Below are 27,476 nucleotides of genomic sequence, written 5' to 3' on the forward strand. Positions count from 1 at the left end.
CCGGAGCGATGGGACAGAGCCCCCACAGCCAAAATAAACACCCCAGCATTTCCTCTGAACCCTCCAGATTGAAAAGCTTTTGACTTATGCTTTCTGAGGTGAACAAAAATAGTTTGGAATAATAAATGATGCCAGTTCTACTGCTCTGAGGTGGCAGCGAGGCCAGGGAGCTTCCATCACCTGCCAGCAGCATCGTGTTGTGAGCAGGTACCCTGGTCTGTCCTAGTTCTATGATTCTATGAAGTATTTTATCAAAAGAGTAAAATAAAATGTGTGTATTTCCTGGAAAAAAAAGCCACCAAATAAATAATGCACCTTTTTCCACAGTGACCATTCACATCCTGAACTTTTCCTTGTATCTACCTGAATAAAAGGCATCTCTGAACACTTCAGACAGGAGTCTGTGAGGTTCCTGCAGGGTGAAGCAGTCAGGGCATCAAGGCTGTCAGAGTTCAAGAAGCATCTGGATGATGCTCTTAGACACACCAGGTAGGTTTTCTGCTGGATTAATGCTGCCTGGGATCTCTGTGCACTCAGGACAGGTAAAAATGCAGCTCATTCTAGAAGTTTGAATCATGGAATTGTTTGGGTTGGAAGAGACTTCAAAACTCCTCTTGTTCCAAGCCCTGTCATGGGCAGGGACACCTTCCACTGGCCCAGGTTGCTCCAAGCCCCATCCAGCCTGGCCTTGGACATTTCCAGGCATCCAGTGGCAGCCACAGCTTCTCTGGTCACCTCCTGCCACACCATCCTCACAGGATAGGATTTCTCCCCAGTATTCCACCTAAACCTCCCCTCTGTCGGTTTGCAGCCACAGTTATCGCCACGCTGCTAAAATCTCCCTGTCGGAGGAGAGACAGAGCAGAGGCATGATGAAGAAACCCCCCTGAGAGCAGAGGATGAGCCCAGCGTGGCAGTGTCCGTGTGAATCCCGGTGCCGGGCACGCCGGGGCAGAGCTCCCTTTGCATCCGCCCCAGCGCTGGGAGCTGCTGATCCAGTCAGCTCAGCACAATTAAATCAAATACCAGGCAGCCAAGGAAGGGCGGCAGCGCCGGCACCGCTTTGAAGATTAATTCGTACAGTAGCACAACGATAACCTTTTCTACTAATTGGAGCAAGGAAGATCCAGACTTTGCTTTCCCCCTGGAAAGCAGCGACCTGCTGGGGATGCCTGCAGCAGCGGGTGGAGCATCAAGGCACTTGGAGAGTCCAATTCCTGAAAGTTTTCTTATTTTAAGCTTTACTTCCCTAATTATTTCCAATTCTGCACTGAAGAATGTCGTCCTTTACTCCAGTAAAACCTGGTTTCGTTTTTAGGTCTTCTCATGTTTAAAGTAAGCTCAGGCTCATCGGAATCAGGTTTCACAAATGGAACAAATCCAAATTAGAATCACGAAATCCTGGAACGGTTTGGGTTGGAAGAGACCTCAAAGCTCACCTCATCCCAACCCTTTTTTGCCATGGGCAGGGACACCTTCCACTAGATTAGGCTGCTCAGAGCCCCATCCAGCCTGGCCTTGATATTGGAGAGGAACTTGTAGGAACAGCCCTGTGTAAGAGCCGGGGCTCCCCAAGGCTGGGACAGGAGTCTGGGGATGGGGAAGAGTCAAGAGCTCAGCAGCAGCAGCAAGTTCCCCTTTGCAGGTGTTAACAAAAGCTGCCTTGGCAAAGGGGAGTCAGCAGCTGTGAGCGCAGAAAAAATCCCCTCCTGCCACATTACACTTGCAGTGGAGTTGCTGTATGAGTAACAACCCACCTTGAGCTACTCTTGCAAAAGTGAAAAGATGCATCACAAGTCGCTCTCAGCTGCTGCGGTTGGAGCACAAACCCACCAGGAACTGGCCCCAGCAGGCACCCAGAGTGAGATGCTGCAGGGTGGGGATGGAAGGGCTTCTCCCACCAGCACCACAGGCCCTGATAACAATCTGCTCAGGGCACTTGTGACACACAAACTGGCCAAAGGACAGTCCTCAGAGCAAAAACAACCCTGTGGGGGTTTTTGATGCAGATTTCTGCAAGACAGAGCCATTTAGATGGGCTTCTGAGCAACCTGACCTAGTGGAAGGGATGAGATGAGTTTCAAGGTCCCTTCCAACCCAAACCAGTCCACAATTCTACAATTTACAAAGCCATGAAAAGAAATCCGTATTTCCAGCCCCGTCACCTCACTCCAACAGAGCCTGACTCGCAGCCCAGCACTTCTGCAGAGACTTGCACTGCCAGCCATGGAAATCCCCAAAGCCCTTTGTTCTCCAAAACGAGCTCCAAGCATTTCAGGTTGTGATGTCAGTAAAAATTAGGCAGCAAGGAACAAAACCAGCAGGGGCAGCCTGGGAGGAGAGGCCCAGGAGGGCTCCAAGGCTGGTGCCCGGGGCAACACCCCACGTCAGACTCCTGCTGGGGGCAAACAACCAACCCACGCTGCAAAAAGCAAATGCAGCCACACAGGGACTTTCCCTGCACACCCGGGTCTGTGCGGGAAGGGAGAGGGGGCAGAAGGTTCCCACTCTGCATTACAAAAAGGAATGGATGCAGTTTTACCAAAAGCAACTGGATGTGGGGAAAACCAAACAATTCCCTAAATCTGGGCCCCTCGTAGCCTTCCCAAAGCCAGAGTACAATACACACACACACAGAACTCCACAAAGTTTGAATTTGTGTCGTTATCAATGCTGCAATAAAACATGTGGAGCATGGAGCCGAAGCCCCATTCCTGTGAGCCTCAGGCACCAAAGTTTGTAAGAAATATGACCCAGTGATGAGCACAGGCTGATTAACTTCACTGAAATGTCATCTCTTCAATCACCCAGAGACCCCTGCAGCTTTCACAGCCCAGTGGGTGACTCTGTGCTGGACACAGAGCCCAGCACTCACTCATCCAGTGTGAAAAGCCCTGGCAGCACAACAGATTTCATGAAGAACTGAAAAATAAGGCCCATGTTCCCTTTTCTGAAAAGGGGAGAAGGGGAAGAAGAAAAAACCTCAAGTCTTTTTTTAACCTCCGCCAGCTCCTACAAGCAAAAACCGGGCTAAGTGCAGTTCTGCTTGGTGTTCACTGCAGCAAAAATGCACTTTTGACTATGCAAGAGGGAGCATTACCCCATAAAGAGGCAAAGGCTGTGCTGAGCACACGGTGTAACCACGCAGCCAGGCCAGGCCCATCAGGAAATGCTTCTGACAACTGATATAACCCTTGCTGTGGCGCTCTGCTCAGCCTAAGTCATGAGTAATCTCCTCCTGCTACGGGGATCTGTGGATCTAGACCAGAAAGGAGAATTACTCATATATGGCATGCAGATTTTTACAAAAGCCTGCAGGCTGAAGGGAGCAGGAGGAGCCTGGGGGCTGCCAGCATCCGCCCCGGGCAGGCTTGTGCAGCCTTATAAGGGCTCCACTAACCCCGGGAGAAACAGCTCCTCATCTAACACCACGGAGCATCCGACGCCCTCAGACACGCTCTTTAATCCATTTCACTCTCAGAGCTGCACCCCACAAGTTCCTAAGTCCCTCCCGTGGAGGGAGTAGGGAGCAGAGAGCCAGGAGCTCCCCCTATAATGAGCTCTGCTACTGCCAGGCAGCAGCTCACAGCCTCCTCCTCCTCCAAGCAAGGAGCCCTCTGGAACAGGGCAGCTCCCCTGAGAGCCTGCTGTGTGACTGAGCACAGCATTCAGGTGCAAAAGTTGGTGATGACAGAATCATGGAATGGTCTGGGAGGGAACAGATCACAAAACTCATCTGGTTCTACCCCTGCCCTGGGCAGGGACACCTTCCACTGTCTCCGGCTGCTCCAAGCCCCAAAGTCCAACCTGGCCTTGGACACTTCCAGGGATCCAGGGACAGCCACAGCTTCTCTGAGCACCCTGTGCCAGGGTCTCCCCACCCTCAAAGGGAAGAATTTCTCTCCAATATCCCATCTAAACCTCTCCTCCTTCAGCTCAAGGCCAGCCCCCCCCCTTGTCCCCTGTGGTACTCAGCCCACTGAGGAACCAGGACCCCCCTCCATCTGCCAGAGTTGCAGAGCCCAGGCATGTTAAGCCTGTCTAGCGCCAAATCAACTATTGATATTAAGGTCACATGAAGAGGAAAACACTTGGTTGGCATCACTTTGCCACCCTCTCCCGGCGCCCACGGTGGATCCCTGTGCAGGACCCGGGCTCTGCCCTCCCTCTCCAGCCTCTCAGGGAAGCTGTGCCAAGTCCCAGCTCAGGCCTTTGAACGTGTTGACAAAGGCAAGATAAATGCAAGGCAGCGGTTGCTGACAGGCAGGTACAACAGCGTCTGCAGGGAGGAGGTCGAAGTGCTTTTCCCCTGAGTCACTGCTCCAGCTCAGCTTCAGAATTAACCAGAAACAGGGCAAAAGCCACTCAGGCTGGAGCTCAGCTCAGCCCCTGGAAGGCAAGAGCCTGTGAGCCTCTCCTCTGCTGAAAACACCAGAATTAAAGGAGCAGAAACTCTGCCCCGTCCCCTCTCAGTGGCACTCTGAATGGGAGGCAGGAATTGTGTCCTAGTTATTTAGCCAGCAGGAGATAACTCCGCTTCCCGGCGTGCCCCGCGCAGCTCGACAAACCTGCTCTGTAAATAACACGCAGCCTTTAAGCTGCCGGGAGTGGATGGAATAAAACGGGAGCTGATTCATATTCCAACTGATCCTCTCCCTCCCCGAGCACCTGCGCCAGCATTAAGCTTCTTACCCAGAGCAGCCCGAGCCTGTATTTACATATCCTGCACTGCCTCCTTTGCCAGGGTCAATGCTGGCATCTTCCCCGTGCCACCAGGCAGCTGTTCCCCCTCCAACATCCCTAATCCCAGATTCTTGCCCCTTCCTAGAAGCCCCACACAGTGCTCACAGCACTTCTGCAGTGACACAGAAAGGGGAATGTGGCAGATGCCACCAAAGTGCTTCATAACCAAATCCTGCCTGGAATTCTCCTGTTGGTTATTTTTGTGTTTTCCTCATTTGGTCAATAGTATGAGCTCGGTCATGCAAGGAGTTACTGCCATCAGTGGGGTGGGACTGCAGGGGAAGTGACGGAGCTGGGGCTCACCGTGCTCAGCTTCAGCTCCTCGGGCTTGGCAGAAACTCCCAGGGGAATGCTGAGAAACTGGAGCAAGGAGATGAAAGGGAAGTGGATGAGATTTGCTCCTTAGCAGAACTCAGTAGATGTAGGTTTTCATGTTTATTTAAAGGTAACATTTGCACAGTTTTCTGCACAGCTATTGACTGGAAACGACTGATACTGAGAAGGGGGAAAAAGCTGAATGAGAGCAGACTGGGCTCACGCCTGGAGCAAAATGGGATGAAGAGGAGAAGTGTGAAGGTATTTATCCTTAAACTCAGATTTCATCTCAGCAGTTTCACCTAAGCCACGCCAGCCAAAAAACAGACAACACCTCAAATCAACTCTCAGAAGCAGCAATTTCAGCAGAGCAACTCCCAGGCTGAGCCTGGTCCAGCTGTGCTGCTGGGGAAAGCCACACCAGCCCTGCTGACAAGGACGTGGATTTCCATCCCGAGGAAGAGAAGCTCATCCCTCACCCAGCACACTCTTGCACCATCACCACATCACTTAGGTGCTCCACAGCCTAGTGCAGAAACCTCCTAAAAACACAAAGAACTTGCAAAAGAGAATCTTCCAAAGCATCCCGTTGCTCAGCTGCCTCAGGACCAGGTGAGCACAGCACTTTCTGGGAAGGATTGTAGCCAGAGGGAAGTAAACCCGACCCCATCGGCTGGCAGAGCACCAACACACCAATGTAAATCCCAGGGTAAGTGCCCAGGGTGCCCTCCGGCCATGTCAAACAGCGCCATGGCCTCAAAGACTCCAGGCTCAAAGAGCAGCATCCCCAAAGGAAGGCAGTGGCCCAAACACATTACCTTTTTCCCCGTTTGTTTCTCCACCATGTCGTTGCTGAGAGAGAAATCTTCTGACTGTGGTGTTTTAGAACACCCACCCTTGGGCATCGTTCTGCCTTCCTTACTTGATCTTCATTTATGCTGCCATCGCCTCATCATCAACCGTCTGTTGGGAGAGAGGAAAAGGGAGGTCAGACATCTCAAAAGATCTGTCCATTGTGGGGGGCAAAGACAGGGCACTTCCCGTGGGGATAAACCCCCTCCCAACCCCTGGATGGCAACACCAGGATGGCAGAGCACCCGCAAATGTGGAAAATGCTGCAGCAGGCTCCTGCCACCTTCCTTGGAAAAGACCTCCCAGAACATGGGAGTCCAACCTGTGCCCAATCCCAACCTTTTCACCAGCCCAGAGCACTGAGTGCCATGTCCAGGCCTTCCTTGGACACCTCCAAGGATGAGAACTCTTCCATCTCTCTGGGCAGACCCTTTCAATGCCTGACAAAACTTTCCATGAAGAAATTCCTCCTGATTTCCACCCTGAACCTCCCCCGGCACACCCTGAGGCTGTTTCCTCTCATCCTATCACTAGTTTCTTGGGAGAAGAGGCCAACTCCAAACTGGATCCTGCAGCTGCAGACATAGCTTTGTTCCATATGCAATAGCCTAGAAGGGATCAAGTCCCACCAAAGAGCAACAGCTCTCCTGCTCTTCATCCACAGCATCGCCCCAAGCCCACATGAAGCTCCCTGCAGCTGTGGCTCTGTCCTGAGCACAGGGACACGGGGACAGACCCCGGGCTAGGACAGCCCTGCAGCCCAGCTGGCCACACTGAATTCCCAGACACACTTGCAGAACCAAACAAATTACGAAACCTCCTTTAAAAATGCACTTTTGGAACACGTTGCCATCGTGATACAGGAGCAGGAAGGGCGGAAGGCTCAGTGTTCCTGGAGCGGTTTGCCACGGCTCCTCACCCTGCTCCGCACCTTGGCCTGGGAAAGCCAACCTGGAGAGGACAAAGAACTCCTGCTCCTCGTGTGTTGCCTGGCTACAGGGCTAGAAAGATAACTGCCATGTGAAATACAGCGAGGCACAAGCTGCAGCAGGGCTCAGGAACATCAGCTAGAGCCAAGGCCCTTTCAGGTGAAAAAGAGTATCTCCTCTCTCCACACCAGAGGCTGGAAAGCATCAGGGCAATGGAATATCTGTGAGGAGTGACTCCCAGCAACCCCAACAGCAAAGGCCTCCTCCACCCGAGGCTGGAATGGCACAAACAGGAACTTTTCCCCATGTAATTGTCACCTGCCAGCTCTAAACTGCCTCCATTTACATCTTACAGCAGCAGCTCTGCAGAGCTACAACTGCAGGAAATTGTCCAGGGGAGATGGGAATTCTCAGAGAGGAGAGAGAGAAGTCGTGTATTTAGAAGTTCCCTGGAAATCCCTTCAAAATTTCTGTTCTATTTACGCCTCAGAGGCCTTGGGACACTTTGGGTTGTTTTTATTGTTTTGTTTTGTTTTTAAAGGTGGTTCAGAGGCCCCAGCCCAGCCCTGAAGAAGCACAAATTCCCAGACCAAAGCACCAGGCACAGACAGTGCTGGTGCTTCCAGCAGGAGACTTTGCTTCCCAAGGCAGCTCATTCTCCAGCCCAGCTCCTCTGCCTGGGTTGTGGGAAGGTCATTATATGTATTTAGGACAAAACCTCCTCATGCCCCCCTGCTCAACACAGGGACAGCCCACCGGTGTCCCCTCCATGCTGCACATCCACTGGGTCCCTGCAGGAGCAGCACCAGCCATTCCCAGCCCCAGGAATCTCTCTCTGCCAGGCATCATTAGCCAGCTGGGAAAATGTAAGAATTATTTCCCCTCGGTTTCTCTTCCAGGGGCTCATTAAGGTGCAGGTACAGGAAAAAGGAACGCGTGCCTGCGAGGAGGCTGGAGCAGAGGACAATATTCCCTTCAATATTCACTGCAAATCTAAGAGGTGGAAATTCAGATGAACTGCTGGGCATGGGAAATTTATTTACACCTTGCAACGGATATTAAACCCAAGCAGCTTCACCTCTGCTGACAGTGGGACGGGGCCACGCTCTGCTCCCACCAGCAGCCAAAACCCAGCCCCACCTCAGTGCCTTGCTCAAAGCACCCCACGACCCACACGCTGCCAATTCCCACAAAAAACTCATGCCCACTCCCAAGTCTTTGTGGTTGCTTGTACCAGGGTAGGCACCTATTCACGTGGAGCTTCCAAAACCTGTTTAACTGAGAAAAGGCCAGACGGATGCCAGATTAATTCTGCGCCCCTTCTGTTCGCGGAGCTGACTCATTACACTTGGAAAGCCGGCTGCCTCTCCGGGTAAACACAGCCCTGGCCTGTTCCACAGCTTGCAGGGAGTATCACATTTGCACAACAATTACCGACAGCGACGCAGCCTCCGTTTCATTTTTAAGCACGTTTAATAAGTTCGTTTCATTTTTAAGCACGTTTAATAAGAGTCAGAGGGGAGGCGCAGATTCCCGGCTGGGAAGAGCCTTCCCCAGCTCGCAACAGAGCATTTGCGGAGAGGCAAATCTAGGGCTGCAGAACGACAATTTGCCTTCAACCCCTCTTCATTTAGGAGCTGGATGAGCCACCCCCTTTCCACGATGCCCCTCTCAAGCTCACCTCCCTACAGGAGACAAGCAGCACCCTTCCTATTTGACACACAATGAACTCAGCTCCTCGGAGAAGCTGATTACATGTGGCTGCACAATACCAAGTGGAAGACCAAGTGAGCTCAACAGAATATAATCCCTCGTCCTTCTCCAGGAAAACAAAGGAGCTGTTTACCCCTGGCCAGGGGCCAGTCCTGGCTGCGCAGCCGGCCCAGTGCACACCAGACCCCAGCCCAGCCACAGCAGATCCCGAAGCTGGAGAGATCCCACACAATCCCCTGGGAAAGTAGTGAACAGAGAGGGGGAGCCTGCCCTGGGATGGACTGGCCCGGGTACGGCAGCTCCTGCTGTTTCAGGATGGCTGGATCCAGCAGGGAAGGCTGTGGTGGTCCCAGCCCATGGAGTACTGCCAGCCGGGGAAAAGCTGCAAGAGCAGGGATGACACCCAGTCCAGTCACCCTGCTCTGGACTAGGGGCTCTCCTGGCCCACCCTGCCCTGGCTGGGGGTCAGAGCCCCCAGAGCATCCCTGAGCACCCAGAGGATGGAGGAACAGGACTCTCTGGAACACAATCAGGAGCAGGGCTGGAGCCGTGCGGAATGAATCTGGCTGGGAATGGCAGAGCCAGCCCTGAGCACAACCACCCACAATCGTCCCCTGTCCCCTCAATGGGCCAAGGAAACAGTTGAAAATGGTTTTTATTTTGCCCGGGGCATACCAAGTCCAAGCCACACACTGAGACCAAACACGTCTGTGAAGGACCTCAAAAAGGACCTCAAAAAGCCACAGTCCCGAAAGGGATGGAAGGGAAGGAGGTGTCATCTGGCCCTTGGGGGGAGGAGGAAGAGGAGGAGGATGAAAGCACTGCTGGCTTCAACCCCAAGACATCTGGGCAGCCGGGAGGCAGCGTGGGAGCAGTGGCACCCATCAGCCAGGACAGGATCCCAGGGAAAGCGACAGGCAAACTGGGACAGGCACAGAGAACAAGGACAAAGCCCACGGACAGACTACAGCCCCTGCCAGACAACACCAACACTGGGCCAGACAGGAGAGCAGCTCCTCATTAACCAACCCCATGAATCCCCATGTACATTTAAACTTCCCATCCTACCCTTCCTGCTCCATGGAGCCAGTGAGCAACACCCCAACATCCCTATCTGTGCCACGGGCAGGGACACCTTCCACTGGACCAGGTTGCTCCAGGACCCATCCAACCTGTCCTTGGACACTTCCAGGGATGGGGCAGCTTCTCTGGGCAACCTCCCCACCCTCAGAGGAAAGAATAAAGAACATTCCCAGATGTACCTCCAAGGGGAATGACAGCCGTTTCTGGTCCCAGCCCTCCTTCCCTGCCCTCCCGCAGAGCAGCCAAACTCCTGCCATTCAATCCGAAGCCACAACAAATGAGCTCATGCCCACGATCTGTGCACTGGAGCCTGCCCCTACCCCGCCAGCTTGGAGTAAAAAAGATTGTGGAGCCTTCTTTAAATGCCAGAATAGGAGGGAGTTGGCTGGAGGCTCCTGCCCGTGCATACCCCCCGATGCAATTAGAGCCCCAGACATTATTTGCACAGATCCAACACGTTTGTTTGGTCTGAAAAGGTTGGAATAGGAACAAGCCTGTGAAAAAAGAAAATTTTAATACTTCAGTCTCCTTTTAAGGTCGTTGCCTTAAAGCTTTGAAAATTGCCTGAGATTAATAACTCCCACCCACAATTTGACACTTGTCCCCCAGCTCTGGAAAGCAAAGGGAAAAAACCAAGAGCTGATGTCTTTCTACACACAGAACCACTGAATCCCAGAATAGTTTGGGTTGGAAATGACCTCAAAGCTCATCCCGTTCCACCCCCTGCCTGGCAGGGACACGTTCCACTAGATCAGGTTGCTCCAAACCCTACCCAACACTCCCAGGGATGAGGCAGCCACGGCTTCTCAAAAACGCCACTGCCGCAGCCTCAACCCAGCCCTGCTGCGTGTTCAGGCTGCTCCACCAATGCGACCCCAGCACCTGCCCTGCACCAGGTTATCCTCCACCTGTCTGGCCAACATGAGCCACAATTAGTCCCTAAAGTGCCTGTGAGCACCAGAAGGACGTGCAGTTTGGGGAACAAGAGACAATTGCTCTTTGTGCTCCAGCTCGGCTCCGGAAGAGCAAAGTCCACGGTTTTCCACAGTGAGTACACACGGCCGGGAGCAGCAGGAGCCCTGCAAACCTGCACAGCAAACACAGGTGGTTTCCTCAGCACCTGACAATGGGTAATCACAAAGATTAGCTATTACTGAGACAGAGCAGTGCAAGGTGCTAATTCTTACAGCCAGAACTCAAACCAAAGAGAATGGAGAGCCTGCGTTTCCTGGAGCGCAGTCGGTGGGAAGCACCATCACCTAGTGTGGGCTCACCCTGGTCTCACAGCTCCATCGTGTCCTCACCTTCAACTCCACATCCCTCCTTACCCTGGGGACCTGTTACCTCTTTGTTCCTGGCTTTGGAAAGGGGATGTCGCTCCTTATCAGGAGTTCTCAGAGACGACACATCTTTCTTCAACTCTTTGTTTGGCTTCTCCTTTCCTGTTCTCAGTCACTGCCTGGTCCCAAGTAACTGTCCTTCCTTCCACCTTCACAAGATATTTATTCTGCCTTACCCCATATATCCTGACCTCCTGATATCCTGGCTTGGGCAAGGCTTGCTGCTCTCCCAAACACACACCAGCCAAATAAACTTACTAAACTGGAATCACAGAATGCCAGACTAGGACAGAATGGACCTTAAACCCCATCTCATTCCAACCCTGCCACAGGCAGGGACACCTTCACATTGTTCCAAACCCTGCCCAACCTGGCTTTGAACACTTCCAGAGATGGGACAGCCACAGCCTGGGCTCTGGGTTACCTGTGCCTCCTCACCCTCTTCATAACAAAATATAATGATCCTGCAGCCTAAGTTACTTAAATTAAACTGACTTAAATAGTATTACCAAATTACAGCAGCTGTTAGTATTTCAATCTTTTGTGCGACAGAAGCCCCTTCCCAGAGCTCCTCAGGACATGCAGAAAAGAACACAGTGGAGCAGCTGAGGCTGCACATGGATGTGGCACCCAGGTCTCCAAGGATCACCATGAAGATGATGCCCATGACTTTGCTGGGCACCATGAACGTCCAGCTCCTCCACGGCTCTCCAGCATGGCTCCACCACATGAAACCCATCTCTCTAAGGGGTTCAATTCAAACCACAACCCCACACCTGTGACCTGCCAGTGCCTCCTCCTGCCCCAGCAAGAGGTCAGTGGTCTCCAATTCTGACAGCTCGACATATTTCTATTGCACCAAGTGTTGCTATTTAACAGGATTATATTTGGAAATTTCTGCTCAACCACACTGTGATTCAGAATCTTCCAGCTGGGACCATTCTCGGGAGACACAAAATCCAAAGTAGAAGAGCCCTGACAGTGCCCTGCACCCACAAGCAGCCACTCCGCCTGTGTGGTTTCTCCAGGAGCAATTTTTCCCACAAACCATTCCCTCAATTATCCGTACACAGCTGCCTCTGGTATTGCTCCATTTGGGGATGCTGCCGATGAGCTGGTTCCTGGCCAAGTTACAAAACTGTACTTTGAGTCAGTGCTCCGGGCTGCGGTCTGGGAGCGGGATTAGCTGTGATGTGGAAACCTCTGGAGCAGCCGGAGCGTTACAGGAAGGCTGGAGCAGCACACAACCCTGCTGCACCACTGATAGTCAGGGTGGGAAAGCTCATTATGACACTGTTGTCCTCTCCAGGATGGCTCTGCATCACCAGCCCAGATCAAAACCTGCCGGAGAGGGACGACTCTGCTCTTCTCCATCTCCTCTTAGCTTCTGCTAGACACCCATCAGGCTTCGGCCTGGGAAGAGCTGTAACCGCATCTGCCAACACAGTCACTACCAGAGTTTCTGCACATCAACCTCTTTAAAAGTGATCAACTCCACATGACTACTCCCAGTGCTGCTGCACATGGGAGGAAAAACGCAGCTCAAACAACCCAGCATAAAGAGAACAAGGGAGAAACATGATGCTGGTGAGCTGAGAAGTCCAAGGAGGACGAAGCCTTCACCTGCAGCTCACCAGGATGTGAGTGGGATCTTGAAGGTGCCACCAGCTAGGAAAGACAGCGATCCCCTAGGGCTGCTTTATCCTGGCAAAATCTGAACACCACAGATCTGCATTCCCAGGACAGTTTGGGGAGACGGGCTCTGCCCCCCAGTCATGGCACGGAGCCGTGGCTGCCGCTTCCAAGCGCAGCTCGAGGGGTTCAGAAGCATCAGCCAAGCCCCAGAAACGAGCCAGACCTGATTTTCAAGATGGAGAAACAAGTGAGCACAGACAATTCCTGACCATCAGGGCCCAAAGGGTGACAGATGAAGCAGCAGTGGCTGTCGGTGCCCTGGCAGCGACCTGCGTCACCGACCCCGCGGTGGCACCGGGGACGCGGGGCTGGCAGGGGCTGCTGGCTCGCTCTGCTCCTTCCTCGGCCAGACTGAGGATCCTCTGAGCTCCCACCTGTGCATGGTCCATCTTCCCGCTGCTGGCACCAGGGCCCTGTCCCAAGGGGAGGCTGCAGGACCAGCACTGTTCCTATGGAAAGCTCGTGGCGGCTCTGGCGAGTCCCATCTGCTGCTCAGCTGCAGAACAGGAAGGCTCGGGAAGGGAGCAGGATCAAGGATGCATTTGGGTTCCTTCTGGCTGTTTAAAGGAGCACAGTTCTGTGGCCTCATCACCAACACAACCCTGTGCCTTGTTCACCCCTGAGCACTCAGAATTGGCTCTGACATAACACAGCCGAACACAGGCCTGGCCCTGGGAGTCCGGGCTGCCGGAATTCCATAAATACTCCATGTTCCCAGTGTCCATCTCTGTACATACATCTGCACAGGGACACACACGCAGATACACACACATTTAATGGACAAACAGCCCCCAGTTGAGACTCACTCCAGTCCTGCCCAATTTCGGTATCACTGTGTCCACATCCAGGACAAGAAACAGCCTTAACTACAAATAAACCACCTGACTTAAGCACTTAAACCTGAGAGGAGACCACAACCAAGCACGTTCATTACATAAGAAAGAAATCAAAAATATTTTGCCATGACGATTCCACAGGGTCCTTTAAGTTGAGGAGACCCTCGACTGAGGGCTCTGCAACACCAGCTACCCCCCAGTGAAATCCCTGCTTGAGCCTCAGAGGATTTGGACAAAAGCTTTGGGATGTCTGTGTTTATATCTGGTTTCAGTCCACAATGTCGAAACAGCCAAGTGACATCTTCTCCCAGCTGCGAGCAGGAAAATCCATGGTAATGGCAGCAAAACATTCCTCGTTCTCCCATTCTTGCACAATTCTTCCCAGGACCCCTCTTTCCATCTCAACATCCTCGTGCTTCCTCCCAGTGTGGGAACCTCAGAAATATTTTGGTGGATTCAGGAGCAAGGTCCAGACAGAACAAATCTCACACAGGGGCCCTGAAGCCATCAGGCTTTTGGGGAAAACCCAGCACAGAACTCTGATGATTTCCTCTTGTTTGGGGTGTGCAAACCCAGGAGTTTTGTTTCTCCTCTCTTCTTTCTCACTGAGGCCAGCGGCTTCCAGATTCCAGACTCATATTTGATCCATGTACAAAACACTTTGCAGCAACACCGGGATTTGTTTGCCATGTTACTGTCAGCTTTTAAATGACAGGGTGATAACTGAATAGACATGGACAGAAGGCCAGATTGAAATGGGCTTGGAGCAACCTGATCTAGTGGAAGGTGTCTCTGACCATGGCGGGGGGTGGAACAAGAGGAGCTTTAAGGTCCCTTCCCACTCAAACCATTCCATGATTCTATTAAAAGATTGCTTCATGGCTCACACTAAACTGGAATTCTGTAAGCATGGAAAGCACCTGGGGAGATGAGGAAAAGTCCGGGCTATGAGAAATTCCAGCCTTGTGCCAGGGCAGCCCTCAGCAGGGAAGCCCTTCTCCCAAGCACACCACGCACCACGGAGCAGCTCGGCACAGCGCCAGGGCCGGGAATGCACCAGGCTCCAGCCACATTCACAGCTCCAGGCAGGCAGGAGGGAAGGGCAGGGAAGCAGAGTGGGGGCATGGAAGAGCTTCTGTGCACATTTCTGAGCTCACTTGGAGCTGGCTCCCCTTGTCCTCAGTTGCTGGCGCTCCTTCCCAGCAGCAGAACTGTCACCACACTTTCTGAACCGCTCCAAAAGCCATGGTGGCTCTCCCTGAGCCCTGACACACTGATACCAACAGTGCATTTCCTGATTGTTTCAGCTCGAGCTGGAAGTTGGAGCCGTGCTGCTGACGACAGCCCATCACTGCTGCACGAGCTGCGTGACAGGAAAGCCTCGCTGCGCTTCCGCGGGGCTCTGCGTGCCACAGCCAGCACGGCAAACACAAATCCTCAGCTCCTCCAACAAACCACACTCCCTCTGCTGCCAGGTGTATGGGGAGAAGCACCTTGCCCGTCACCTTCCTCACTTCTGCTCATCTCGTTCCAGAAGCCAAAGCTCCCGCCTGGTTTTCCCCCATTCCTGGTCCAGCACGTGGTGACTCCGCTGTGGCTGTGCCAGGAGTGCCAGGTCTGGCTCAGCCCTGTGCCAGGACCCTGGCTGGACACACGTCACGGCCGAGGGGAAGGGGCCATCCTGGGCCAGGGGCCGGCAGGGGGGCTCTGGGCACGGCACAACCCTGCTGCTGGTTTGCGAACGGTCAAAGCAGGGTGAATTCTCCACAAACCTGCAGCTTTCCACCTCCCAAATCACACAGCTCTTGAAGGAGTTCTATTGCATATAAAGACACAGGAATGCATTTACCAAAAAGGGTATGTTCTTGTATAGGGGAAACTCCATTTTCTCTACAGAGGAAATTGCACCTAACAGCTCTTGCTGAAGGTGCCATGGGGAGCTATAAGAACAGACCTGCTTTAACAGGTTTTTCTCTAAGGACATGAGTCCCCAAAAACACAAACCTGAGAGCCCCTCCTGATTTCGAGCCCAATCAAACGACACGAGGCCTCTGGTAAAACAATTTGTTATAAAGCTGTTGCTTCAACACTGGCCAAAAACTGAGAATACCCAGAGAGGTTGTGGATCTTCTATCCCTGGAAGTGTTCAAGGCCAGGCTGGACATGGCTTGGATCAGCCTGGTCTAGCACGAGGTGTCCCTGCCTGTGGCACAGGGAGGGACAAGATGAGCTTTTAAGTCCCTTCCAGACCAAACTATTTCATGACTCCCATAATTCTAGGAATACCTGGAGCAGCTGACCAGACATGTGCTGTGCTGGGACACGTGTGGCCCTGCGGATGTCCCCAGCACAGCCAAGGAGCCCCAGCATCTTCCAAAAGGCAAAGCTCAGACAACACATACGTGTGGCAAACTGGGGGAAAAAAACCCAACAGATTCTCTGCCGCCTCCTTGTCTTCCTTAAAAAGCAAGGTCTGTCTCCCAGCTGCCTGCTGGATCCGCCTGCCTCCCCCAGGCTGAGGAGCCCGGGGTGAACACGTGGCACTTGGGAGCAGAATTTGGAGAAGGGAGGGATCAAAGCCAGGCTTTGTGACCCTGGCGGGGGGGGGAAAATAAGCTGGGAGTGACAGGCAACTTCTACCCCAAGAGCAGCCCAAAGCCAGGCTGCAGCCACACCAAAATAACACATCGAGGGACACATGGGGCCAAGCCTTGGAGCAGGGTCATGAAGATCCAGGTAGGAATGGAACAACAGGAGTTGTACTACTTACTCCTGGTCCCCCAGGTCTGTGCCAGGCTGACGTGGCACGCGTGCTCCCAGCAGGATCACAGCAAGCAAAGAGGAACCACAGCCTCCAGAGCTGAGCACAGCCAGCCTCTCCCTGTGATCTGTGGACTGAACCTTCTCACAAATCAGAGTGGAACCCTGACAGAACCCAGCTCAGCAATGCACAGCCACACCGAGTTCCCCTGCTGGGTGCCCACGGAGGGGTCACCCTGGGGGCCTTGGGAGCAGGACAGGAGTGTCAGCCTTTGGCAGAGTTCTGTGCTCTTGGCTCAGTCCCTTACCTGTGTGGTGATTTAGGACACAGGAAACAACCCAACCACGTCTTGTCCCAAACTGATTTTGCACCCTGGCCAAGCACGTTGTGAGGGAGATGGGAATGTCGGAGCTGCGGTTCCCAATCACTGCACAGTGAAGCTCATCCACCTCTCCAGACAATCCCACAGACTGGGCAGCTTCACCAGACATGTCCTGACTGAAACCTGCCCAGCAGAGCCTGCCCAGCTCCAAGGAGCACTGCCCTGTGCTCCTGGAAAACATCGAGGCTCACATACCACACACCTGCACTGGGGCATACACGACTCAGGACTTAAAGACAAGCGACAACAAAACATTTGAATTCACCAGTAGGCTCCAGCTGATCCCACCACGAGCTCCACAACCTGCAGGAGCAACACTGGAATTTCTTCCTTGGGCTGCTGACCTACTAAACTGGTTGGAATCAGCGGCATCAAACACTCCGTGTCGCGAAGGGGTTTAACAGGCTGGAAAGGGGTTTTACTGCCTGGAAGGGCTTTTACTGCCCGCACGCTCCGTGCTGGCTCTGCAGGGAGCTTTTCTCCTGCCTGGGTACGCCCCAGCTCCCTGGGAGCTGTGTTTGCCCACGCCAGCAGCCGCCTGCCCCGGCTGTGCAAACAGCAGCCCCGGGAGCCGCCGGCACCGCCGCAGTATCGTGGCAACGTGGCCGAAGCCGGCTTTTGCAAACTCACCGAGTGTGCAAATTAATTTCATTATCCGCTCTTGCACATCATGAGGAGGGAAAACAAATAACCTGCCCGAAAGTACATTCTAGTAATTATTAACACGGCGTCAGCGGAGCCCGGGGGAGAGGGAGGAGGACGGGCCAGGAGGAGAGCCTGGCACTGCCTGGCCGCCGGAGCACTCGGCACATCGGGACTCCGTAAATATAAAACCCGGCCTCGTGTGCTGCCTTTGTTCCCTGTTTAGCCCAAGGATTCTCCATGCGCTTGGCTGCACCTACATGTTCTCCCAACAGCAGAACTGACCATCCCAGTATCTCACCAGAAAAGCTCTTGGCTTCCATTAGCTTCTGCTTTCATGGAATCACTGAGATTAGAAAAGGCCTCCAAGGCCAGGCAGACCAAGCTCTGACTGATCCCCACCCTGTCACCACAGCAGAGCACGGAGTGCCACGTCCAGGCTTCCCCTGAACACCTCCAGGGATAGGGACTCCACCAGCCCCCTGGGCAGCCCCTGCCAATGACTGACAACCGTTTCCGTGAAGAAATTCTTCCCAATGTCCAACCTGAGCCTCCCCTGCACAATGTTCCTCCTCCCTCTACAAATACTCTGGAGCACACTGAGCTGTCAGAGCTGTACACAAACCATCTCGGGCGATGACTAAAGCCCAGGTGTGCACTGAGTGTTCTGATTCCTATTTTATTTTACAATGAAAGCCTCCTTCAGCTTGGCAGTGATGCTGCTCTGGCCCAGAAATCCCCCTCCCCTCCAAAAGTGAGAGCGAACCCTGAGATTTAATACCCTGTAGCACATGATAATTTAATCCAGTGCTGCATGCCTGGATTACATGACCCCTTCTCCAGCCTGACAGGCACAAACCCCATGCTATGGCAAATATGTTTATGGAGCTGGAATTTTTGCTTTAGGATTCACACAAGAAGCTTAACTCTTAGAAAACCAAGCTACTCCCATGACCCCCATGATGATGTGGCTGTAGACGACAATAAACCACATGGACTTGATCCCACCACAAAACACTCCTGAATGCTGCACCATTGCCAGGAATTGAGGAGACTCCTCCCTGTCTGCTCTGGCTGCCTCCTGGAGGGCACTTGGAAAACACCTTCTGAGGCTCCCAGTTTGGGGGGATTTAATTTAATCACGGAAAACTGAGAGGTTCTCAGTTTTGGAGCGGAGCAGAGCAGAGCACTCTGAACCTACCAAAGCCAGGCCGGACAAGGTTTGGAGGAGGGTGTCCCTGCCCATGGCAGAGGGTGGAACACGATGAGCTGCAAGATCCCTTCCCACCCAAACCATCCCATGATTCTGTGATTCTACAGCAGGGCTGTGGCAGAGCTCCAGCAAATCTTCAGGCATTATTAGTAAGCCATTAAGAGACACTGTCAAGACAGACAAGCTTTGAGACTGCTTTCCAAGGCAGTTGTCAGGGATTTCGGGATGCACCAGGTGCTGCTGCAGCAGCAGCTCCGCTTTCCCTGCAAGCAGCCTGTCATGTCAGCACTGCTTTAAAAGGGACCTCACAGCAAGAACCCAAGATTTTTTCCAAGGTGCAGCCACATCCTAAACCCGGCCTGGCATTGCACCGCGGCCACGGGACTTAGTCAGAGCCTGGTTTGGATGAGATTCCTGTACAAACCTGCTCCCACGGGAGCACTCAGCTCCCTGCAGGCACAGCCTGGGGATGGAGCACCCTGACCCCGGGGTGCTGATTCACCAGACTCCTCCACCCACAGTGCCAGTGCCAGAGGGGCACCAGAGCCCATGGATCTGTCTGTGTCCTCTTCCCTCCCTGTGCCTTGTTTTTGGTAGGGAAGATCCAGCTGCATATCCACAACACTTAAAACGAACTCCCCAGTGGTTCCCGGAGCTTTTTATCCCCCATGTTCTCGAGAATATCTATATAAACAGATCTGCACAGAAATTCTTTCATCTTCTTCTACCGACCGAGGGCTCCTTGTGCTGCTTCGCAGGGCAGGAGAGCGTGGTGACCCTCAAGGGCTTCCCCAGCCTTCCTCCTCCTCCTCCTCCTCCTCCTTTTCCTCCCACTCCACCAACACATCACAAACCAAGCTGTGGCTCCTCACGGAACGACATGTCCCATGCACAAAGAATCCCAGAGTCACTGAGTTTGGAAAAGATCTCCAAGACCCCCACCTTACTACAACCTCCATGGGATCTTCGTGCCCCATTCCCACCCACTCCCCTCCCTCACTGCCCGTCTGTGAAGGCACAGGTCCCCACTGGCCAAATCCAAAGGTATTTTCACATTCCCCTTCATTTCCAAGCAGTTTCTGTATGACTCATGCACTGTCACAACCTATTTTCCCCGAGTTAAGTCGAAGTGCAGGGATTTCAAGTCAAGTCATCCATTCATGTTGTGTTTTCTCCTCTTTCCCTCTCTCCTCCAGACCTCCCCAAGTAGATTTTCCAAAACTGCCTTGTATATCCCTATTCCGCTGGACCTGGCCACATGGTTTTACAGGAACAGCACTAACCAACACGTTTAATCCAGCTTGCTTTTAGGTTTTACAGGTTTTTCTCCTTTTTTAAGTCAGCAGTACAGTTTTCCATAGTCTAAGTGGAATCAAAGACCATCCAAAGCACCATTTCCACTCTCTTCCATTTAAAGACACACTCAACATTTCTCAGAGAGCAGAGGCAAGACCTTCACACCACGAGAGGGGCGATTTCCTGCCTTTCTAATGCTAAAAAGCACCTGTTTCCAGTTCTGGGTCATAAAACACTGTCCATAAACGTGTGTTGAGCTGGGAACACTGCAGGTCCAGAGCTGGAAGCAGCTCTCCAATCCCTCAATACTCTGGATGGATGGAAATTGCTGGATCAGGACACTTCCACCCGCTGGTTTTCTCTCCCATCCTTATTTTTTTTTTTTTTTACATCTTTACATCCTTTTGCATCTTTAACACGTGACCAGCCTTAAGAAGCTGAGTTCTGTCCTCATTTTAGTGCGAGCTCACCACGCTGCTGCTGCCATCAGCCCAAGGGTGTGAGTCACAACCCAGCCTGCACATGAAGAGATTTATTTAAAATTCCAGGGAAAATGTTAACGCCTCGGTGCCGTACGGGGAAAGTCTATCCCACCCCATGGCACCCAGCCCACCCCACCCCATCCCACCCACCGTGCTGCACCAGCCTCATCACCTGGGGTGGGAGTGTTGAGCCATCAGAGTGAGGCCAGGGCTGGAAACAACTCCAGCAACTACCCCAGCACATGGGGAATTAAACTGTTCCCATTCAATCCCACCTCCTATGGAAAAGGGAACAAGTGCATCAAGTCCAAGGAAAACTCCACATATAATTATCCCTCATGTGCTCTGAGCACAAATTCCTCCCCAGGCAGTCATGGCAGGCTCAGGTTTAAAGGACACCTGAATGTAGCTCCTGTGTAGGAATTACACCCGCCAACAATCTATAAATAATTGTGCTGTTTACTCATTTTAGCAAATCCTAAAATGGCCTCTCAGTACTTAAAGGGGCCCCATCAGAAACATGGGGACAAACCTTCCAGGAGAGCCTGGGGCAACGGGACAAAGGGTCATGGTTCTAAACTAAAAGAGGGGAAATTCAAATCAGATAAAAGGAAGAAATTCTTCCCTGTGAGGGTGGGCAGGCCCTGGCACAGGGTGCCCAGAGCAGCTGTGGCTGCCCCTGGATCCCTGAAAGTGTCCAAGGCCAGGCTGGACAGGGCTTGGAGCAGCCTGGGACAGTGAAAGGGGTCCCTGCCCATGCTAGGGGGATGGAACAAAATGGACTTTAAGGTCCTTCCAACCCAAACCATTCCATGATTCTGTGATGATCCCATACTGATACTCCCAAGAGCGGCAGCTCAGCATGGTGGGACTTGAGGGCCAGGTCTCCAGCTCCCACTTCCAGGCTAATCCATCATCTGTCAGAGGTCAAACAACCCTCTCCACAACACAGCACAAGTGACAAACCCCTTAAGGCCACACATCAGCCATGACTGGTTCAAATGCCACCAGGCAGCAGACCCATCTAGTGACACTGCCACACCAGGAGCCATCAGAGGTGGTTCTCTGGAGCCTGCTGCTCCTGCCACGGGACCTGCTGCATTCCAGACCATTCCCAAGGCCAACCCAGGCAGCAGAGCAGCCTCCTGCAGCTCCTGGCACACCAGATCACACGGTTTGGCTATTCCAGGTCTGCATCCCTGGCAGCCACCTCCCGGTGCCTGTGGGGATGGTCACGATTCATGCTGGTCTCTCTAAGCCCTTTCACCTCAGAGCCTCGTGACTGGGATTGAGCCAGGAGATTAAAAACAGCTTGTGAAACACAAAGTGTGATTGTTCCCTTCAGCAGGGTTACGGGCAGGCTGGGATATGGACAAACCATGTGGCTCCCAATCCAAGGGGTTTCCTGTAAAATGCAGGATGTTACAGGTGCCACACTGTGCCAGGACACATCAGAGCTGCCCTGCCACACTGAGCCTGTGCACACAGCACATCCCACAACACTGGCATACACTAGAAATTTTGGCATTGGAGTTACAGCAAAACATGGCTTGTTTAATCTTCTGCTAAGGATGTACAACAGCAAATTAAACCACAGAATTCTGGAACGCTCTGGGTTGAAAGGACATTAATCTCATTCTACCCCCTGCCATGGGCAGGGACACCTTCCACTATCTCAGACTGCTCCAAGCCCTGTCCAATCTGGCCTTGGACACTTCCAGGGATCCAGGGGCAGCCACAGCTTCTCTGGACAGCTTGTGGCAGCCCCTCACCACCCTCACAACACCCTCGTCCCGTGGGAGTACCATTTGCTGACCCACTGCAGCCAGTCCCTCCACCCCACAGATGAGGGATGCGAGGCCCAAGCACTATCTACAGCAGGTTTTCCTTCCAAAAAGGCTGCTCCAAACCAGCTGTGGCCACTCTCTCCCACCACGATTCTTGCAGATGCTCTGCTCTTGCTGAGATGTGACCTGGGGATTTTTTTTCCCTTTCTTTCTAAAAGGTGCCTGAGGAACACGTTTAGTTTAGTGCAGGAACCCCGGAATGACCAGCTCAGCACTTTGGACACCCAGCAATGGCATCGATTAGCAAAGGAGCGGCTTTGCACACTAATTGCCATCAGAACTGCCCCTCCCCTCCCCTGGAGCCGGGCCCTGAATGGGGGCATTGTCTCAGGGCAGAGCAGATCTCCAGCCCCAGCCCCTGCGCATGAGACCCTGGTGCTTCACAGGAACAACAAAATCCCAGCAGAAGTCCATTAGCATCCCAAGGGAGGAGCCTGAATGGATCACAAGGATTCTTTGGAAAGTGAGAGTGAAACGAATGCAGTGAAATGCCACTTCTAAGTGATGCTCATTGTCCACATTAAACCATCAGCAGCGAAGACCTTGACTCTCAGAGCGCCCTCAGCGCAGGACATGCTGCCGAGCCCGGGAAAGAGGCTGTCAGGAATTTTAAGCCCTGGACTTGTCCCAAGTATGGATTACTCCGTTTCTTTGCGAGCACTCGATCACACGGAGCTATATTTGGATTCCCAGAACCAAAGCTCAAATCTCCAGGAGGGTGTAGCCCCCTGCCACATGCAGGTCCCCATGTCACCCACCCATGGGACAGGCTCTGTGGGAGCTGTCAAATGTCCCAAAAACGCAGGAGCAGGCTCGAGGGGATGGCAGGAGAGAGCCCAGCACTCTCCCTCTGGCAGTGGGAAGCCCCGTCCTGTCCCCCCAGCCTTTTCCAAAGTCCCAGTCCCTCCTCCTGTTTTACAATCCCCCTTAGAGGCTCCCACCCCGCTGATCAGGTTCAGTGTGTGCGTGCTCCCGGAGACATCCCTGATGCCAAAGCACCTTCCCAGCCCTGCTCCTTGCAAAAACCCTGTGCTGCTGCTCACCCCCAGCTGTTGGGTGTGCGTGGCTATTTTTTGCACAGCCTACAGAACGAAAATATAGGGAGCTATGTTAGGTGAAGGCTTGCACTGTTCACGGTGTGATGACAGCCAAACTAGGTCAAGCCTTAGCCAGATTCCTTTAAAAAAGGAAAGGAAAAAATAATCAGTGGGAGAGCAGCAAACTCCAAGGGAAAAAAAAAATGCTTGTGAACATCTACAATACATGCTGTGCACTAGATGACTGGGGCAAAAATACATCTATATCTACATCTTTCTGTAGTTTAAATGGTAGATTTTTAATTTTTGCATTTTTTTAAGGACATTAACATGCTTTGAACCGCGAAGAAGATAATCCACATGCATTTAATATACTGACTTAAACAGAAATAGAGTTTTCACCCATGAAATGCAACCTGGTAGCCCATTTTTGGTGTAGGCTGTGGGCAACTTGATTGTATTTCATGACTTCTTCACCATGAATAAAGGTATTCTTCTGCTGCTGTGGGAGCAGGAGCTGGGCAGGTAAGAGGATCCCAGTCCTGGTGAGAAAGGCAACTTGATATCACTGTCTACAAGGGGAGAGGAAGGTAAGTGACTTTAATTTCTATTCCAGAGGACAGACTGCCACTAGAGACTGGGTCCTGCTGGGTCTAAGAGAGCTGAAGGTGTCCAGCCTGGAGAAAAGAAGAATCTGGGGAGACCTTAGAGTCCCTTCAAGTGCCTAAAGGGGCTCCAAGAGAGCTGGAGAAGGACTTTGGGCAACGGCCTGGAGGGACAGGACACAGGGAATGGCTTCCATTACCAGAGGGCAGGAAGAGATGGGATATTGTGAAGAAATTCTACCCTGTGAGAGTGGTGTCAGTTGGATGGGGCTTGCAGCAACCTGGGATAGTGGATGGTGTCCCTGCCCATGGGACAGACAGCAGACATCTGGCCTGGGCCTGGATTGTCACCTCCTGGCAGAGGAAACCCTGAACTCACAACCCTGCACAAGCTCATGGAAATGAGGACCCGAGTGATTTTAAAACACCTTCCCAGTGACAAATGTTCCTAGGCTTAGTTAAACGTGCCAGATAAAGCCTCTGTTCCTGCAGAACCTGAGGCACGATTATCAGTCAAGGCCAACGTATTTACCCTAAAATTGGGTAATATTGTTTTATGGTTCTTAATAGTTGAAGCCGACAAAGCTCTGAACAGACGCTGCCGAGCAGTTTCTCAGCCTTTCATCAGCGCTGCGTAGGCGTTGAATTCTGGAGCTAATCACCTTAGCAACGGCTCTAAACATATGTGCAGTGACATCAGCTGATTTCTGAAAGCTGTAAATAGAGGATAATAGCACGAAAAAATTCTGGATCCAAGCCAAGACCTAAAAAACATACTATTAAAACACCGCCTGTAATTCAATGTATGCAAACTTGTTTGCATCCCCGCTCCCCAAAACCTGGGTAATTACACACCTACCAGCACAACTGGTGATTGTCCCACTGCAGGCTGCTCTCGGTTTCAGGAATTTCCCAGAAAACGAGGATTTGATAGAAATCCTTCTTTAAATTTAATTTTACAGAGCCTGGAGAAGAAGCTGCAACATGAGGCTGAAGGGACCAGCTCCAGCCTCCGGCCCTGCGTTTTTAAAGTCAATGAGTAACAGCTTCAACTTAGAGAATTATTTGTAAATAAGAAAATCAACAATGTGCTCATGGGCTTCACCAGTGAGTCACGCAGGAACAGGAGCCGTGGCAAACTCTGCTCCAAGGACGTGCTGCCAGGCCTGCGCCCTTGGAAAAGAGGAGCCGGAGCAGAAGCAGGAGCGAGGAACCCGCTCCTGGCCGGCCGCGCGTCGAGCCGGCGGCCTGAAAGGGGCACATTCTGAATTACCTCATGTTTGGTACCTCATTAAGACCCTAAACTGTCCGTTCAGGGAGTCCCTCAATCAGCCATCAGCGTAAGACACGAGGACAATATAGTTTTTGTTCCCCTCGTCTCATTGTGACCCATATTCCCGAGGCCCGTTGTGCGGGACGTGACCCGGCCGCCTAAAGAAACCTTTGCAGAGCCTCCGTGGTGAGCTGGCAGCGGGGAGGGAGCGAGGGGAGACGGAGAAACGGCCTTAATAGGATTTTCAAATGTCAAAAAATATCTTTAGCAGGCCCATTTAGGCAGAGCCTCAGCACTCGCTGGGGTTGAAAGCAGAATTTGCCGTGCAGAGAACACCGCTCGCATGCTAAGCGAAGCCCGGGAATGCTGCGGGAGAGGCCCAAAGCAGCCGGCTCTCCTTCCCCTCTCCTCTGGAAAACCAAGACGAGGAGGAGGCCACGGTGCCTTCTGCTCGGGGCAGGGAGGTGCTGGGGCTCGGTGTGAGCACCCACCACACACAGGCACGAGGAGCCTGCACGTGGGCAAAGCTTCGGGGCAGCTCCTGGATCCTGGCTCTGGTCACTGGCAAATCCAACTGCCCTGATTCTGCTGGAGAGTGTCCAGAGAAGGGAATGGAGCTGGAGCACCAGGAGAGGCTGAGTGAACCACGGGGGTTCAGCCTGGAGAAAAGGAGGCTCAGGGGGGACCTCCTGGCTCTCCTTAACTTTCTAACAGGAGAAGACAGCCAGGGGGGTCGAGCTCTGCTCCCAGGGAACAGGGACAGGACCAGGAGAAATGGCCACAAGCTGTGCCGGGGAGGGTTCAGTCTGGATATCAGGAGGAATTTTGTCATGGTCAGGCGTTGGCAGAGGCTACCCAGGGAGGTGTTGGAGTCCCCATCCCTGGAGGAATGACTGCACATGGCACCCAGTGCTCTGGTCTGGTGACAAGGTGGGGATCAGTCATACTCGGTCATCCTGGGGGCTTTTGCAACCTCAATGATTCTGTGATCCTGTGAAGTGCCTTGCATTAAAAATAAAAATAATTAAGGCGGGGAAAGGGGAAATGCAAACTTGACAACTGCACCAGAAGGAGGATCCTGCACGGAGCCAGAAGCAAGAATCCCCCCTCCTCTTCCCAGGTAGGGTCGGGGCTTTTTCTCTGTCAATTAGAGCCGCAAGGAAATCCAGTGCATTGAGATCAGCAGTGTTAATCGTTATTGCATCTGAATTTAATTAGCATTATTTTTTAACTGCAGGTAATTTACAGTGCCTCACCTAAACACAGAAATCAAGTAGTGCCTTCTGCTCACTCAAAAACCACCACCAAGGATAATCCTGCTATTTGCTTTATGCCTTCTAATGTCTGTAATCCACGGTTCCCCATTCTGGGAGACTGCCATGGTTACTCCTGCTCCCTCCATCAAAGGCTCTTGCCTGCATCTTCTGCTGAACTGCTAAGAATAGCACAGGCCCTTTCCCAAGCTCAGGAAGGTGAGCTGCAGGGAAGGATGGAGTTCCTGGCAGGCACAGGGGAAGAAGGGGATGGGGCCAGCAGGAATGGCCAGTGTGGGAAGCAGCTGATGGAAGTGCAGCAGCACCTCCTGCTCTCTGCTCTGCTGCTGGCAGGAGCAGGGGCTGAGGGTGCCAGTGTGTCCTCCTGTGGGATGAGAGGGCAGGGTTAGATGGGACACTGGGAAGAAACTCCTCCCTGCCAGGGTGGGGAGGTCCTAGCACAGGGTGCCCAGAGAAGCTGTGGCTGCCCCATCTCTGGAAGTGTCCAAGGCCAGACTCGATGGGGCTTGGTGCAACCCGGGCTAGTGGAAGGTGTCCCTGCCCGTGGCAGGGGCTGGAACTGGATGAGATTTAAGGTCCCTTCCCACCCAAACCAGTCTGGGATTCCATGATCAATCTTTGGCATCCTTATCCCCTATTCCCTAACTCTGGAAGCCCCTCTCCATAGTGTGTATCATGGTTTGTGCACCACTGAGCCTTCAGAGTCAACTCTCCACAGAGACCCTAAAATTCCAGATGGATATTTCAGTTTGAGGAACACCATTCCCCAGGGCCAGCCAGCACAAGTCACCTGTCACCATCACCTGGGAAAGCACCAGTTACAACAGTCACACTGTTTACAGCACCGTGCACAGGCTGTGCTGGTTACCTGGAAAAGAATCACCTCTCCCATCAACCAGTTCTCCAAAGCTGGCCAGAATCTTGCAGTGCTTTGAACGTGTTTGCTAAGCTGTACACCTGGGAGAGACGGAGGAGACGCTGCTGATGCGGGGAGGATATGGCAGAGTTCCTGGGATGGGAAAAGCAAGCTCTGCACTGCTGGTGCTGGGATTTGTGTCCTCCCAGCACCGGAGGCTGGCAGGGACTGGCTGGAGGCACAGGCAGGTGGATAACCCAGAGCTCAACCGTCAGCAAGGAACAGATTCAATATTTCACACA

At 52.7% G+C, this 27,476-nt stretch overlaps 1 protein-coding gene across 1 annotated transcript in view; it reads right to left on the reverse strand.

Annotated features, from left to right (window-relative positions):
* The window catches only part of ANKRD11 (ankyrin repeat domain containing 11), a 129,560-nt gene that overhangs the window by 26,946 nt on the left and 75,138 nt on the right, over window positions 1–27,476 (reverse strand). The window contains exon 3 of the mRNA XM_066194771.1: window positions 5,877–6,021. Coding sequence (XP_066050868.1) covers window positions 5,877–5,963 — 87 coding nt within the window. The 5' untranslated portion in view covers window positions 5,964–6,021. The remainder of the gene's footprint in view (window positions 1–5,876; window positions 6,022–27,476) is intronic.

This window comes from Chamaea fasciata, unplaced genomic scaffold (assembly GCF_029207755.1).
Source record: "Chamaea fasciata isolate MVZ Bird 193981 ecotype frontalis unplaced genomic scaffold, bChaFas1.0.hap1 SCAF_12, whole genome shotgun sequence".
Taxonomy (NCBI): Eukaryota; Metazoa; Chordata; class Aves; order Passeriformes; family Sylviidae; genus Chamaea; species Chamaea fasciata.